General features: G+C 35.9%; 1 protein-coding gene across 5 annotated transcripts in view; it reads left to right on the top strand.

Annotated features, from left to right (window-relative positions):
- Positions 1-12,516, top strand: part of grik1a (glutamate receptor, ionotropic, kainate 1a) — a 64,988-nt gene that overhangs the window by 15,171 nt on the left and 37,301 nt on the right. For all 5 annotated transcript variants that reach the window (XM_016528399.1, XM_016528402.1, XM_016528403.1 and 2 more), the window contains exons 3-4: positions 7,362-7,529; positions 8,057-8,314. In XM_016528399.1, coding sequence (XP_016383885.1) covers positions 7,362-7,529; positions 8,057-8,314 — 426 coding nt within the window. The remainder of the gene's footprint in view (positions 1-7,361; positions 7,530-8,056; positions 8,315-12,516) is intronic.

The following is a 12,516-nucleotide window of genomic DNA, read 5'->3' on the forward strand; positions in this document are numbered from 1 at the left end:
TGACATTTCATTCACTGACGCTCTACAATCGGCAGCGCTAAACCCGGAAGCGCATATACTTACTTGCCGGCAACCCGCCAAAATAAATCTTGCTGATTTTAAGTTTGAAAATGAAAAATTAAAATAATTCAAATTAAAAATAATAATTAAGGTTCAAATTAAAATAATAATAATAAAAAATGACTTTACTATAAAATAATTGTATTTGTATTTAATGCTCCCTTTTTATTTTAAAATAAAATAGTTTTATCATACTTTATTTAGTTTATTATTTTATTAAAAAAAAACTGAATAAAGTGCAATAATATTATCACTATTATTAATTTATTTTTTATAGTTATATTTGATGGGTCACACCATGTGCCGCCGTGTGAGGACCAAACCAAATCTCCAGGTTCTCATATGAGAACCAGGCTGAAAAACTTATGTGCACCCCTGCCTATAGCAGCAGCTACTACTTGTAGCCAACCACTGGAGTTTGTGTTGCCTGCTAAAACATGCTTAGCATTTGCTTGGACCAGCACTGGGAGTCTTTGAACTGTCTGCTGATCAAAGCCAGAGGGGAGGCATTGCATACTGCATTCTGCGTGTGTCACCTGTCACCCACACAGGTTCTGGGAGGAGAAAGGACATGTTCCACATTAAACTTACGTGAACTGCATAAATTAATTGTCCACTGGGTAAATTTTCAGCTGTTGTGGAGGATGTGCTATATACTCTCTGCCAGACTATAGATTGAACTGGGGTAGTGATAAGATATTGACAAAACAGCTAATAATCGATAATGAATACATAGGCAGAAATCCTGGGGGGGTCGGGGGGGGGACAGGACCCTCCATCTGAGGGTTGTCCCCCTAAAAATATGATTAAAAACCACGCTGTGTATTGTAAATAACAATGTTTTATACTTTAAATAATAGTGTAAGTAGTAAAACAACACAAACGGGGCAAAATGCGTTTCAAGTCTTAAACATTTTGAGTCTCCCCCTCCCTTGCCTCAAAGTGATTTGGTCCAAATGCCTGCTTTCCTCTTTTACATCACCTACACACACACAAGTCCAGTGAGAGAGAACAAAATCAATAATTGTGGAACTCCAGTAAGTAAGGCTGTCAAGGCTATTTTATTCACTTAAAGGGGTCCTATTATGCTCTTTTACAAAGTCTTGATTTTGTTTTGGGGGTGTACTAGAACAGGCTCTCATACTAGAATGATTTTTCACATATTTTACATTATTACAACACCTCTCTCCCCAGTCTGGCATGAACGCCTCGAATAGTTCCTGTGTCAAATAAAGACCCGCCTTCTGAAATACGAAATGTGCTGTGATTGGTTAGCTGGGCCAGTGTGTGTTGTGATTGGATGTGACGGAGCCGACGAGACGAGAGACGTGCGGATCCAAATGCAAAGCTTTATTCAAAGACATGGTCAGAAACAGGCAGGGTCGAACACCAACAAACAGATATGTAGAGGGCAAGACACAAGAGTATTCCTAGGGCAAGCGTGGGCCTTCGATCGGCGAACAAAATCCAGAGGGCTTGACAAGAGGGGTAATCCAATGACATGAGCAAAGTCCAGGCGAGGTGCAAACACAGTCCGAAACAGCAAGGCAAAGAGTTAATCCAAGATACACAGGCAAGAATCAGGTAACAGGCGAACACAAGACTAGACTAGAAACTATGAACTAGAAACTTGGGCATAAAACTGGCTCCGTAATGCAGCTATCACTAGGTGAGCGATAAACGCTAAACAATACTCGGCGACTTGAGCAGGATCTGAGTGGGTGTTAGTGTGTGTAATAGCTTTCAGGTGAGCGTGTGATTGGTTACAGCTGTGTGCAATCAGTGCTGTGGATGATGGGAAATGCAGTCCAGGGTGATGTGTGAGAGTCAGTATAATGGGAGAGCGACCTCTGGTGGCAATCGGACGTAAGAGCCACGGACCGGATTCATGACAGTAGAACTCCGGACAAGTTCTTGCGCGCACCCGTTTTTAACACGTCTTGACTGTCGTACAGTCTGACATTAATAACAACTGAGATCCCACAGTGTGACATGATCATCATGTTCGTACAAACTGGCTCCGTAATGCAGCTATCACTAGGTGAGCGATAAACGCTAAACAATACTCGGCGACTTGAGCAGGATCTGAGTGGGTGTTAGTGTGTGTAATAGCTTTCAGGTGAGCGTGTGATTGGTTACAGCTGTGTGCAATCAGTGCTGTGGATGATGGGAAATGCAGTCCAGGGTGATGTGTGAGAGTCAGTATAATGGGAGAGCGACCTCTGGTGGCAATCGGAAACCCACCCAGTTGCTACTCAAAACTAGCCCAAACTATCCGCGATTCGATGGGGTCCCCTGGTAAAAGTCGTGTTCCGGGGGCTAAAATACACATTATTGGGGTCGCTTCAACCTGCTGACATGAAAAACAACCCGTGGCAAAAGTGATAAAGTAGCCCTAATTTGGCACGGTCTCCCTGCTGCACAAATAGTAGTAAGGTTTTCCTCTGTGTATACATATCCTTACAAGTACAATTTTAGCTGTATTTATATCCCCTTCAAAAATTGCTCTTGAGAAATTGTATTGTATGTTAGACGAAAGTTACGCCCCTGAATGAATATAATCAATGACAAGTTTCACAATCAATTATTCGGGTCTGTAAGCTGTGCACGGAGAAGTTCTGTCAGTAACGCTACTTTAAAGTAGTGGAAAACACATTTCAGCGGAAAACGTATTCGAAAAATGTCTGTAATCACAGAGAGAGCTGCTGCGGGGAAAGTGTACAATCCAGGGCACCAAAAGAAGGTGAGAATTTTATTAAACCCTTCAAAAATGCTCATAAGCAGTTTCATATGGGTTTGTTGTTCTGTCAGGTGTGTGTTCTGTTTAATGTGCTAGAGAGATGTTTTCCCTAGCACATAACTTACATTTGACATTATGATAAGCATTCTTATCTGTAACTGTCATAAATTCATGTGAGTGTTTCCATTTTGCAAAAAAAGGTTTGTCTTGACATCAATCGCCATTGAACTTCATAAAACAATATTCTGCGCATTAACCATGGCTTTATTGTAGTAAAAGTGTAGTAACCATGTTTTTTTTGGCATATTGATTACCATTTGTATATCCACAATTTTACTACAAATACCATGGTTAGTGTAGCAAAACCATGGTTAATTTGTGGTTACTATTTAACGGTATAACCATGTTTTGTTTTGTTTTATTTGTGGTAAAACCACGATTAATATTTCTAAGGGTCAAATAGACTAAGCGTAACGGAGAAAGCCTATAAGAATAGTAATTATAATGGAATTTAAATGTAAGAAGTTCCTTATTACCAAGACAACTAATTGACAGTAACATGTTTCTGTGGTCAGAAGATCTGCAGAATGCTTTTATATATATATATATATATATATATATATATATATGTGTGTGTGTGTGTGTGTTTATATATTGACCCTCTCTGTGAAATCCAGGCTAAAGTCTCAAAATCTAATCATGAGATAACAAACATCAAAGTTTAATTTCAACATTAATTTCACAATTTTTGACATGGCCTTACTCAGTCAATATTAAAGATATCAAGGTTACATTTTCACACAATGTTCTTTACCTTATGAAGAATGCTTTTATGTAGAAAACGGTAAATCACAAAAAAAATTACTTTAGCTGAGTTTGCACAGCCAGGGCCACACATGTTTTAGTATAAATGTTGTTTTAGTATAATTGAGATACTATTCTAGTTTTTGTTATTATTTTAAATTAGATTTTTTTTTAAATGTTCTGCTTTCATGTTAATTTTAGTTAATGTTTTAGTAATTTTGTTTTTTGTTGTGTTCCTGTCATTTTTTGTTTTTAAATGTCTATATAGAATGTTTTCGTTATTTTTAAATGTGTATAGTTTTTTATTCATTTTTAAGTTTTAGATATTTTAGTACGTCAAGTTAAACTAATTGAAAATGAGAAATGTTGCCTTGTTAAATACCTGATTTAAAATAAGTTATTTTATTTTAGTCAACTATAATAATAACCCTGTCATGCATTTATATTTTCTTTCAATTTGTTACCTTTTGAGAAGAACATGGTCCTTGATGTGAAATAAAGTATTAACAGAATATTTTTTAAATCATAAAAATATGCAAAGCTCTGCCTCAACATAAAAGCATATAGATCCAAAGCCCATAACTTTCTTGTTAACTTATTGTTTATCACAAGGGCGAAATGCATGTAATGACACAAACATCATGATAGAAAATGGATTCATTAAAGTTGCGGTCTCCAAGGTGAATGGCAGAGGCTTTGGACATCCCTAAGGGACCATTTTCCAATGAATAGAAATAAAGCATTAAAGCATGCTCAAGTAACCATCACAGCGCCAACGCACACATACAAAAGTGTCTATATGCCACTCTGTCTGCTTTTTCATTCCACTCTAATGCCGCCTGATGTCTTAAAGACACTGTAAATCTATTCAGTTCCAATGGCTGACTCTTAATGTGCCAATTAAAGGAAAAGTGAAGCTAGATGGATTTGGTGTTTCCAGGATAATAAAAGATCAATGAGGGATCAGACTTCTTAGTCATAGTGGAAAAAGAGTAAATAAACATAGCAAAACCATAGATCTGATACTTCCACAAAAATGAACCGAGACTTGTTTGCTGCCAGACTCATTGTTATCAACTCTCCTTCATGTTAGTGCATCTGCCTCGTCTAGAAAAGCTTCAGGCTTCATTCTCATCTCCAGCCTCCCAATCCGACCCAGTCTGACCATCTGAAAGCAATCCGTTTTTCACAGACAAAATCTCCTCTCCTTTCTCCCTGTGTGGAGCGCTCGGTTCACGCTCTCCCCGAGGGACTATCTGAACATCACACGGTGTTATCCACAGCAGGACTTTCTGGCTTGGCTTTAAGTCCTGCTCATTCCATTTCAGCTTTCAAAAAGCCAAAACAAGCCACTGAGACCAGGTTTCACAGACGCTCGTATCTACACTCTGATGAGCTTCATCTCACACACATTAACATTTCCATTTAATTATTCGTATCTTCATTCACAGTCTTTTCATTAAAGAGCCAATCTGTCACTTTCACTGTTGGAGGTTGGCTGTTTATTGGCGAGTTAATGGCCCATTATTTCCTTCTGAGACCTGTTTGTTGGCCGTCTATGAATAGAGTCTGATATCAGGTGGATGTCCTCCAGACGGATCTTGCCGTTTTGCATTGTATTCGTATGATGTGTAGTTCTAGTATCTGCAGCGTTACAAGTAATATGACATAATGTGTGTGGTACCAGATGCTCATGCATAATTCTGGAGATATACTCCACTGAAAGTCTTGGCCACATTTACGTCATGTTGACTTTGCACCCGACTGAGTTAAATTGGTTCTTGAGTGGCATATTCAGTAACAAAGTCTCATGTTTTGGCCATGATCATTTGCTGATTCAGGTGTGAACGGTCTGTTTTGATCTTCATGATTGTCTGATTTGCATGTGATCATTGAGAAGAGATGATGCTGATTAACCTTGTGCAGTTTTGAGAATAAGCTTCACTGCCAGCAAGGGAAGTGATTTAAAAATGGCATGTTAAAGGTCAAACGCGGTGTTGGCCAATTAGTCTGTATTTCTTAAGCGGCTAAATCGGCATGATTTGCCATTTCAGATTTTCTAAATGTTATGGGATCGCTAAATAACCTGCTGAAACCTGTAAGCGAATGACATCACATATTGCTATTGGCATTTAGATGCATCATATCATACTAGATTAAACAGCCATTGTAATCTGCTGTATGTTTTTTCTTATGAATTATTAAGATCCATAAAATGGTTGGTTTAATTTCTTACGTGCTCGTTAGCAATAGACAAGCCACTGTCTTCTATGTTCTTAATAATAAATTGCAACATTAACAAAAACGCTCACTGCTTTTATAACTTTATTAATCCTCTATAGTTAGATACAGAAACAATTTTGAGCACTCTTTGTTCTTTTGCTTGTAATTGATTTCTTTGTTCTTCATTTTATTACAGACTGTACTGACAATGTTTGCTTAAAGGGGTCCTATTATGCTTTTTCACTTTTTTAATTTTAGTCAGTGTGTAGTGTGTATGTTTGGGCATAAAAAAGATCTAGAAAGTTACAAATCTCAAAGTCCACTCCAAAGGGAGATATTTCGTTTTTTAAAAATCCCTTTTCAAGAACTACAACGAACGACTCGTTTGGACTACAGCGTTTGTTTTCCGGGCTTTGTGATATCACAAAGCGGCCCATTAGAATATCATTAAAAATAATACTCAAAGACTACCTGACTTTTCGAATGGGCTGTTATACCTCTGCCTCTGCCTGTTGTTGTAATCCTAAATAGTCAACTTGTGTCAAACGTCAGAGTGGTCTGGACGGGGAAAAATTATTTAACAGAATATGAACTTTGTCAACTGTTTGACAAACGATATCATTCATGAACAGTGATCAGCAAAGAATAACCTTGAGAAAAGTAGTTTATTCTTCACATGTGGCTTAAGTTTTGTCTTAGATGAACAGAGAGGGCAACAATGTCATATGTCAAATAGATGTGTGCATTTACCTGTTTTAGCCAACTTGTTCCTTTCTTGTTGGGATGTGCATGAATGGGTCATTTCTGGCAAAGGTATTTATTTATTTATTTATTTATTTTTGTGGACAGATGGCTTTAAATATATTTTACAAAAGCTGGATTTTGGTTTTTCAGTATGCTTTAGCATTAACTTGGATTTTATTTGTATTTAGCATCAGTTTGGCACTATGTTTGTAACTGCTTTTAAATTAGTGTGGAACTGAAGCATATCAATTTCCAGGGCACCAATTTTAATTTTATTTGTACATTTACCTAGACACTGTTTTTTTACATGTATTTTTAACTAAAGATGGGTTCTGCTTTTTAAAAAATGCATTAACTTGGAATTGATTTGTATTCATCATTAGTTTGGCACTATTGTTTAACTGTTTTTGAATTAGTGTGGAGCTGGAACTTATCCATTACCTGGACACTAATTTTATGTTTAATTTGCATATTTAGCTAAGCACTGTTTTTTTTATGTGTTTTTAAATAACTTATAAATATCAAAAGCTAGATTTATCTTTTTTCAGTTTGCCTTAGCATTCGCTTGGATCTGATTCAGTTTGTATTTAGCATTAGCTTGGCACCAGTGCTTTGAACTGGATTTTAATGAGATTTATACGTTACTAGGGCATGATTTTAACTTTATTAATTCATTAGCTTCATACTGGTTTTTAAATGTGTTTGACTTTATAAGCACCTCTTTAGACGTCCACTGTACTTGAAAGCACAGTTTTACTTAACGCTGTTTGTCTCTCTATTTTTATTGAAGGGGGCATCTTTGAGACGCGGGAGAATGAACCAGTCAGCATGGATGAACTCGCCTTTAAATTTGCAGTTACAAGTATCAACCGAAACAGAACCTTGATGCCAAACACCACATTGACCTACGATATCCAGAGAGTAAACCTCTTTGACAGTTTTGAAGCCTCCCGAAGGGGTATGACTCTATTTATATTTTGTATTTATTTTACGATTTTATTCTATAAAAATTGCCTAAATTGTGACGAATATACTAAATATATAAATGTTTTATTTTTTTCTTGGTTTGTAGTTATTAAACATAAATATTTTATATTATTAATTGATTATCAATTAAATACAGTTGAAAAAGTCAATTCCTCTGATTTTGGACAGTTCAAAATAACCATTTTAAGGGGCAGATGTAAAATTAGCTACTTTGTTAATTTTATGTTTTGAACTATTTAATTCAACATATACAACAACAACAAAATATTTTTTTGTACCTCTAATTAATTATACACCAACAATTACCATGGAAAATGCCATTATGATCTAATGTAATGAAAACTTAGCAGAACTAACCAGGCTAGACTATTACTTTTATTATATGCATGCTTTTCTCTTCTCTTTTTTTCATACCACCACATATTTTTTCATGTCAAATGTTTTTCTTCTCCTGTCTGTTCTTTCTCTTCTCCTGTCTGTTCATTTTTCTTGTCTCAGTATGTGACCAGCTGGCCCTGGGGGTCGCGGCGGTCTTCGGCCCCTCTCACAGCTCCTCGGTCAGTGCCGTCCAATCCATTTGCAATGCCCTAGAGGTGCCGCACATCCAGACGCGCTGGAAACACCCGTCTGTGGACAATAAGGACAATTTTTACATTAACCTCTACCCTGAGTACACCTCCATAAGCAGGGCTATCCTGGACATTGTCATTTTCTACAAATGGAAGTCTGTTACTGTGGTTTACGAGGACAGCACAGGTGAGTGACTGTTATGCTTTAGAAAAGGGATTTTTGAAGGGCAGCTCAATGTGCTTTTTTGAGGTTTTGTTGAGAGGATTTTTGAAGAGGGATCTTCATACCTTTGAGCTTTAAAATGGGACACTGCAGGCCACAACATTTATACTGAAATCCTCTTTTCTGCTGGAAAGAGTAACTGATGTCCACATATAGTGCTGGGCGGTATGACCAAAAATTTATATCACAGTATTTTCCAAAATTATACCGGTTTCACGGTTCATGATGGTATTTTTGCACGTGTTTTGCTTGCTTGAGTGTTTCTGCATTATATGAGTGGCTGTGGAATATAAATCGCAGCACGTTTCAGATGAAAAAAAAACGCGACTTCTATTTCAGAAAATATCACAGTTAGGAGATTTATAACGAGTGGTTCCTTGCATTGTTACAGCAGAGTGCGTGATTACAGTACTAAGCCGCTGCAGTGGAGCAGCTCTAATGATATTAAATTAAAGATGATGTACCATAGAGCAAAAAAAGTGAAAGTAACAAAAACTTGTAAAATACATTTTAATGGGCATAATTAAGTGGAAAAAGTGGTATCGGTGCATCCCTATTAGTAACACATAGAGCATATGCTTAGTTCCCTCACCACAGTGCAACAGTGAAAAGCCTTTCAAAAGAGAAACCCCTTTCAAACAGTGTCGCGTTCCGAACGTTGTTTAAGCGACATACACCGGTATTGCGGTATTTAAAAAATTCATATCATAACAAAAATAAACACCGGTATTCGGTATGAACTGGTATACCGCCCAGCACTATCCACATATATTTACATTCTATTATATTTGAAACAAGTGAGAATTCAAACTGAACTCAACAGTAACTCCAGCATTGTTTATGGCATCATACGTTTTGGATGCCGGTTCTCAAACATGGGCTTGCTGGACATGCTGGTCAAGTTTTGTTGGTAAACAGCATAGACCAATATTAAACCAGCATAAACCAGTTTGGATATGCATGGTGGTCTAAGCTTGTGTTTTCAGCAGGGATCCCCTCATGCATTTTATATATTTTTGCTGTCAACTTGCATTTTCTGTTCTGGCAATGTTTGATATAGGACAGTTCTGTAACTGGTTTGCTAGCAGCAAATTTATAGACGAGACATTGCACACAGTCAGCCCGTAAATGTGTAAATGTTGGTTTTACTTTCATTAGCAGAGCGCTGTCACTCAGAGAATTTACATTCAATTTCTTTGCATTAAATCCCTGCTTTGAAACGTTTTAGATGCGGCATTGGCAAGTTTAATGTGATTTCAGGTGGCAAGTGTTCATTTGTTTTTCTAGGTCAGTTTGGTTTAACTCGCCCTTGACCTTATCACTTTATTTCCTTTTGACAGCATAATTTCAATACCATATTTCATTTTCTATATTTTATGACTTTGTGACCTTTTCTAAACCAAAATGGTTTTGAAAACAGTGAAATATTGACTGAATATATTGAATATTCTCTCACGTTATTACAGCCGCTTATTTCACTGGCCTTGGCTCATATTCAAGAAATGTTGTGATTGTGACAGTTATTCAGATTATTAATTATTATTTTTTCTCTCAACGAGATGATAAAATATGTCCATTTCTCACACTCTATCATAAGTCATATAAATCACCTTAACATGAGTTAAGTGTGGCACTGTCTGCATTTTAATAAATTGTGTCTGGTCAGTGTGTGCACACGAAGCGGGATAATATGATATTAACCAATAAAATGTCATTGTATATGATCCACAAAATCAAGTCAGTCATTGCATTATGTCCAACTAGACAATCTATTAAATGTTGTGAATGCTGTTTTATGATTGAAAATCTGAGTAAATTTGGCTTGTGTCACATCCTGATCCAAATCCCCCTCTCCTGTCAATTAAAAAAAAAAACAGCAAAAAGACAACACAATGTATCAAAATAATCATATTATATGCAAATTCTGCATTATGCTGTAGTTCACTAACACACTTCCAGAGATCCCCTGATGGCAGCAAACTAATTTGGAGAGCAAATCAAAAGCAGACAAACAAATCTAGAGTTTATTAACACAAACAAATAAAAACAAATAACCGCAAGTCAAAACAAATGGAAAATTGCCCTGCAAATACTTCTATTTCTACAGCCTAAAATGAGCATGGTGGCACTGTAGCCAGTGTCTTTGCAGAAATTGCTTCCAACAGATAAAATTTGTGTCAGATTGACCAGTTTCAAAAAGATTAGTGTGTCTGATTCATAGCCAGTGACTTGGATCGAAATCATTAGGGGAGCTCAGGGTACAGATGCCAGCGCAAATATACCCTAGTATTTACACATCACACCGTCTCTGCTGTAGTGTGATTTGTCTTGAATTCCTGGGAGCCATCTGTTTGAAAACACAAATTTCACACTACTTTCGGTGTGTTTATGTCTAGAAATCTCATACTTTGATAGCATGATTTATGATCTTATCATTGCATGGAAGTACGTCATTATATGGCCAAGACTAAATCAAGGCAAATAACTGTAGCCTGTGACTAAAAGGGGTTTCATACCTCTTTTTTTCTGAGCATCAAAGCAGTTTTGTTGCTCAAATCTGTGTTTTGGTTGTTATTGGGCTTTATTATGACCGGCATATTTCTTTAAGCATGTCATTTACATGGAACTTGTGTAGTAGCGCTGCCTTTATAAGAAATTCATGTCCCTAATATTAGTCTGCCACTACTTTTATTGAATTTCTCTTTGATCTTGCATAGGATATTTTCTTCAAAATATTAAATTCTGTAATCCAATTTCGATCCCTTTGAGTTTCGGTAGAGATTAATATTTAAAGCTAGTTTAAGAATGTACCAAACAGCCAGGGTGTTAATACAAAGCCATGATGATTTAATAATAAATTATGAAATTGATAAATTAAATCAGGTAGCTTAGATGATCTGATCAGATCCTGCACCAGGAAACCATTTTAATTGATGTGCACATTCAATATAATCATACTGCATGAGTCATGACCTAGAAGTGTGGTTTATAACACAATAAAATTTTGAGAATATAAAGGGAACAATATAGAATAATAAAAACAAGGAAACAGGAGCAATGAAGAAGCTTTTGATTTCAGCCTTGTGACTCCCAGGGACCCCTACATGTACTGGAGCCCAATATGTAATTGATGGCCCCATATCAGAGTCTCATTCCATAAGCATAGGGACCCCGAATCTGAGCTTGTTTGATTATTAATGTCCTAAAGTAATTGATGAGTTCATAAGGAGGTAATTTGAGTCCGAATCGATATTCATTCACAAAGTTATCATGTTTTAATGCACAAGCATTACACTTAATTGAATGATCTGCAAGATAGACTGTTTAGTAGTGTTTTTGTGAATCTGTCGCAGTGTTGTTATTGTTAAATAAAGTAAAACGAATAACTGAAGCAAAGCTGAAATAAAATCAAATATAAATAATAGATTAAAAACTTGAAATTGAAGCAGTGGGAGCTGGGCAGATAGCTGCAGAAATTTTAGAAATGTTGTTTTGGCACAAATAAAATAAGCAGTACACTATAAAAGTGATTTTTCAGTTGTAAATAAAACAAATTATTGGTGTACATTTTACAAGATAATTCTATTTCTACTTCAAAATGTCACATTTGATTTAATATGTTACTTGCATTTTTTTATTAATTTACTAGCAATTTCTGAGTGAAAATAGTTTCTACATTTTTTCAGTGTTAAATTACTAAAACTGAAACAAAAATTAAAGCTAATTAAAATATTTAAAAATGAATAAAAATATCAAAAGCACATAACTATTACTAAAAAAATACTAATTTTAATATATTTAATAAAACAATAAAAATGTAAATAAAAACTATAAACGCTATTTCAAAATATTAATAAATACTATAATAGCATGTAGGGCTGCAACTAACGATTATTTTGATAATCGATTAGTTGCTCGATTATTTTTTCAATTGATCTGATTAAAAACAAACAATTTTCTTTTTTTCTTTTATTGACAAAAACGCACTATTCCACATTCTGCCCAATGTCCTTAAAACAAAATACATAAGGATATGACCGTTAACTGAAAGTTTTTCTGCGCTGAGGACGCACACGCATCTGTTAAAGCGCCTGACAGGGCAAGCCATTACGCTAATGCATTAGCTTAAAGCTTAAAATAAAGAATTCTCATGTTTTGGGCAGCTT

This window comes from Sinocyclocheilus rhinocerous, unplaced genomic scaffold, assembly GCF_001515625.1.
Source record: "Sinocyclocheilus rhinocerous isolate Xijiao unplaced genomic scaffold, SAMN03320098_v1.1 scaffold603, whole genome shotgun sequence".
Taxonomy (NCBI): domain Eukaryota; kingdom Metazoa; phylum Chordata; class Actinopteri; order Cypriniformes; family Cyprinidae; genus Sinocyclocheilus; species Sinocyclocheilus rhinocerous.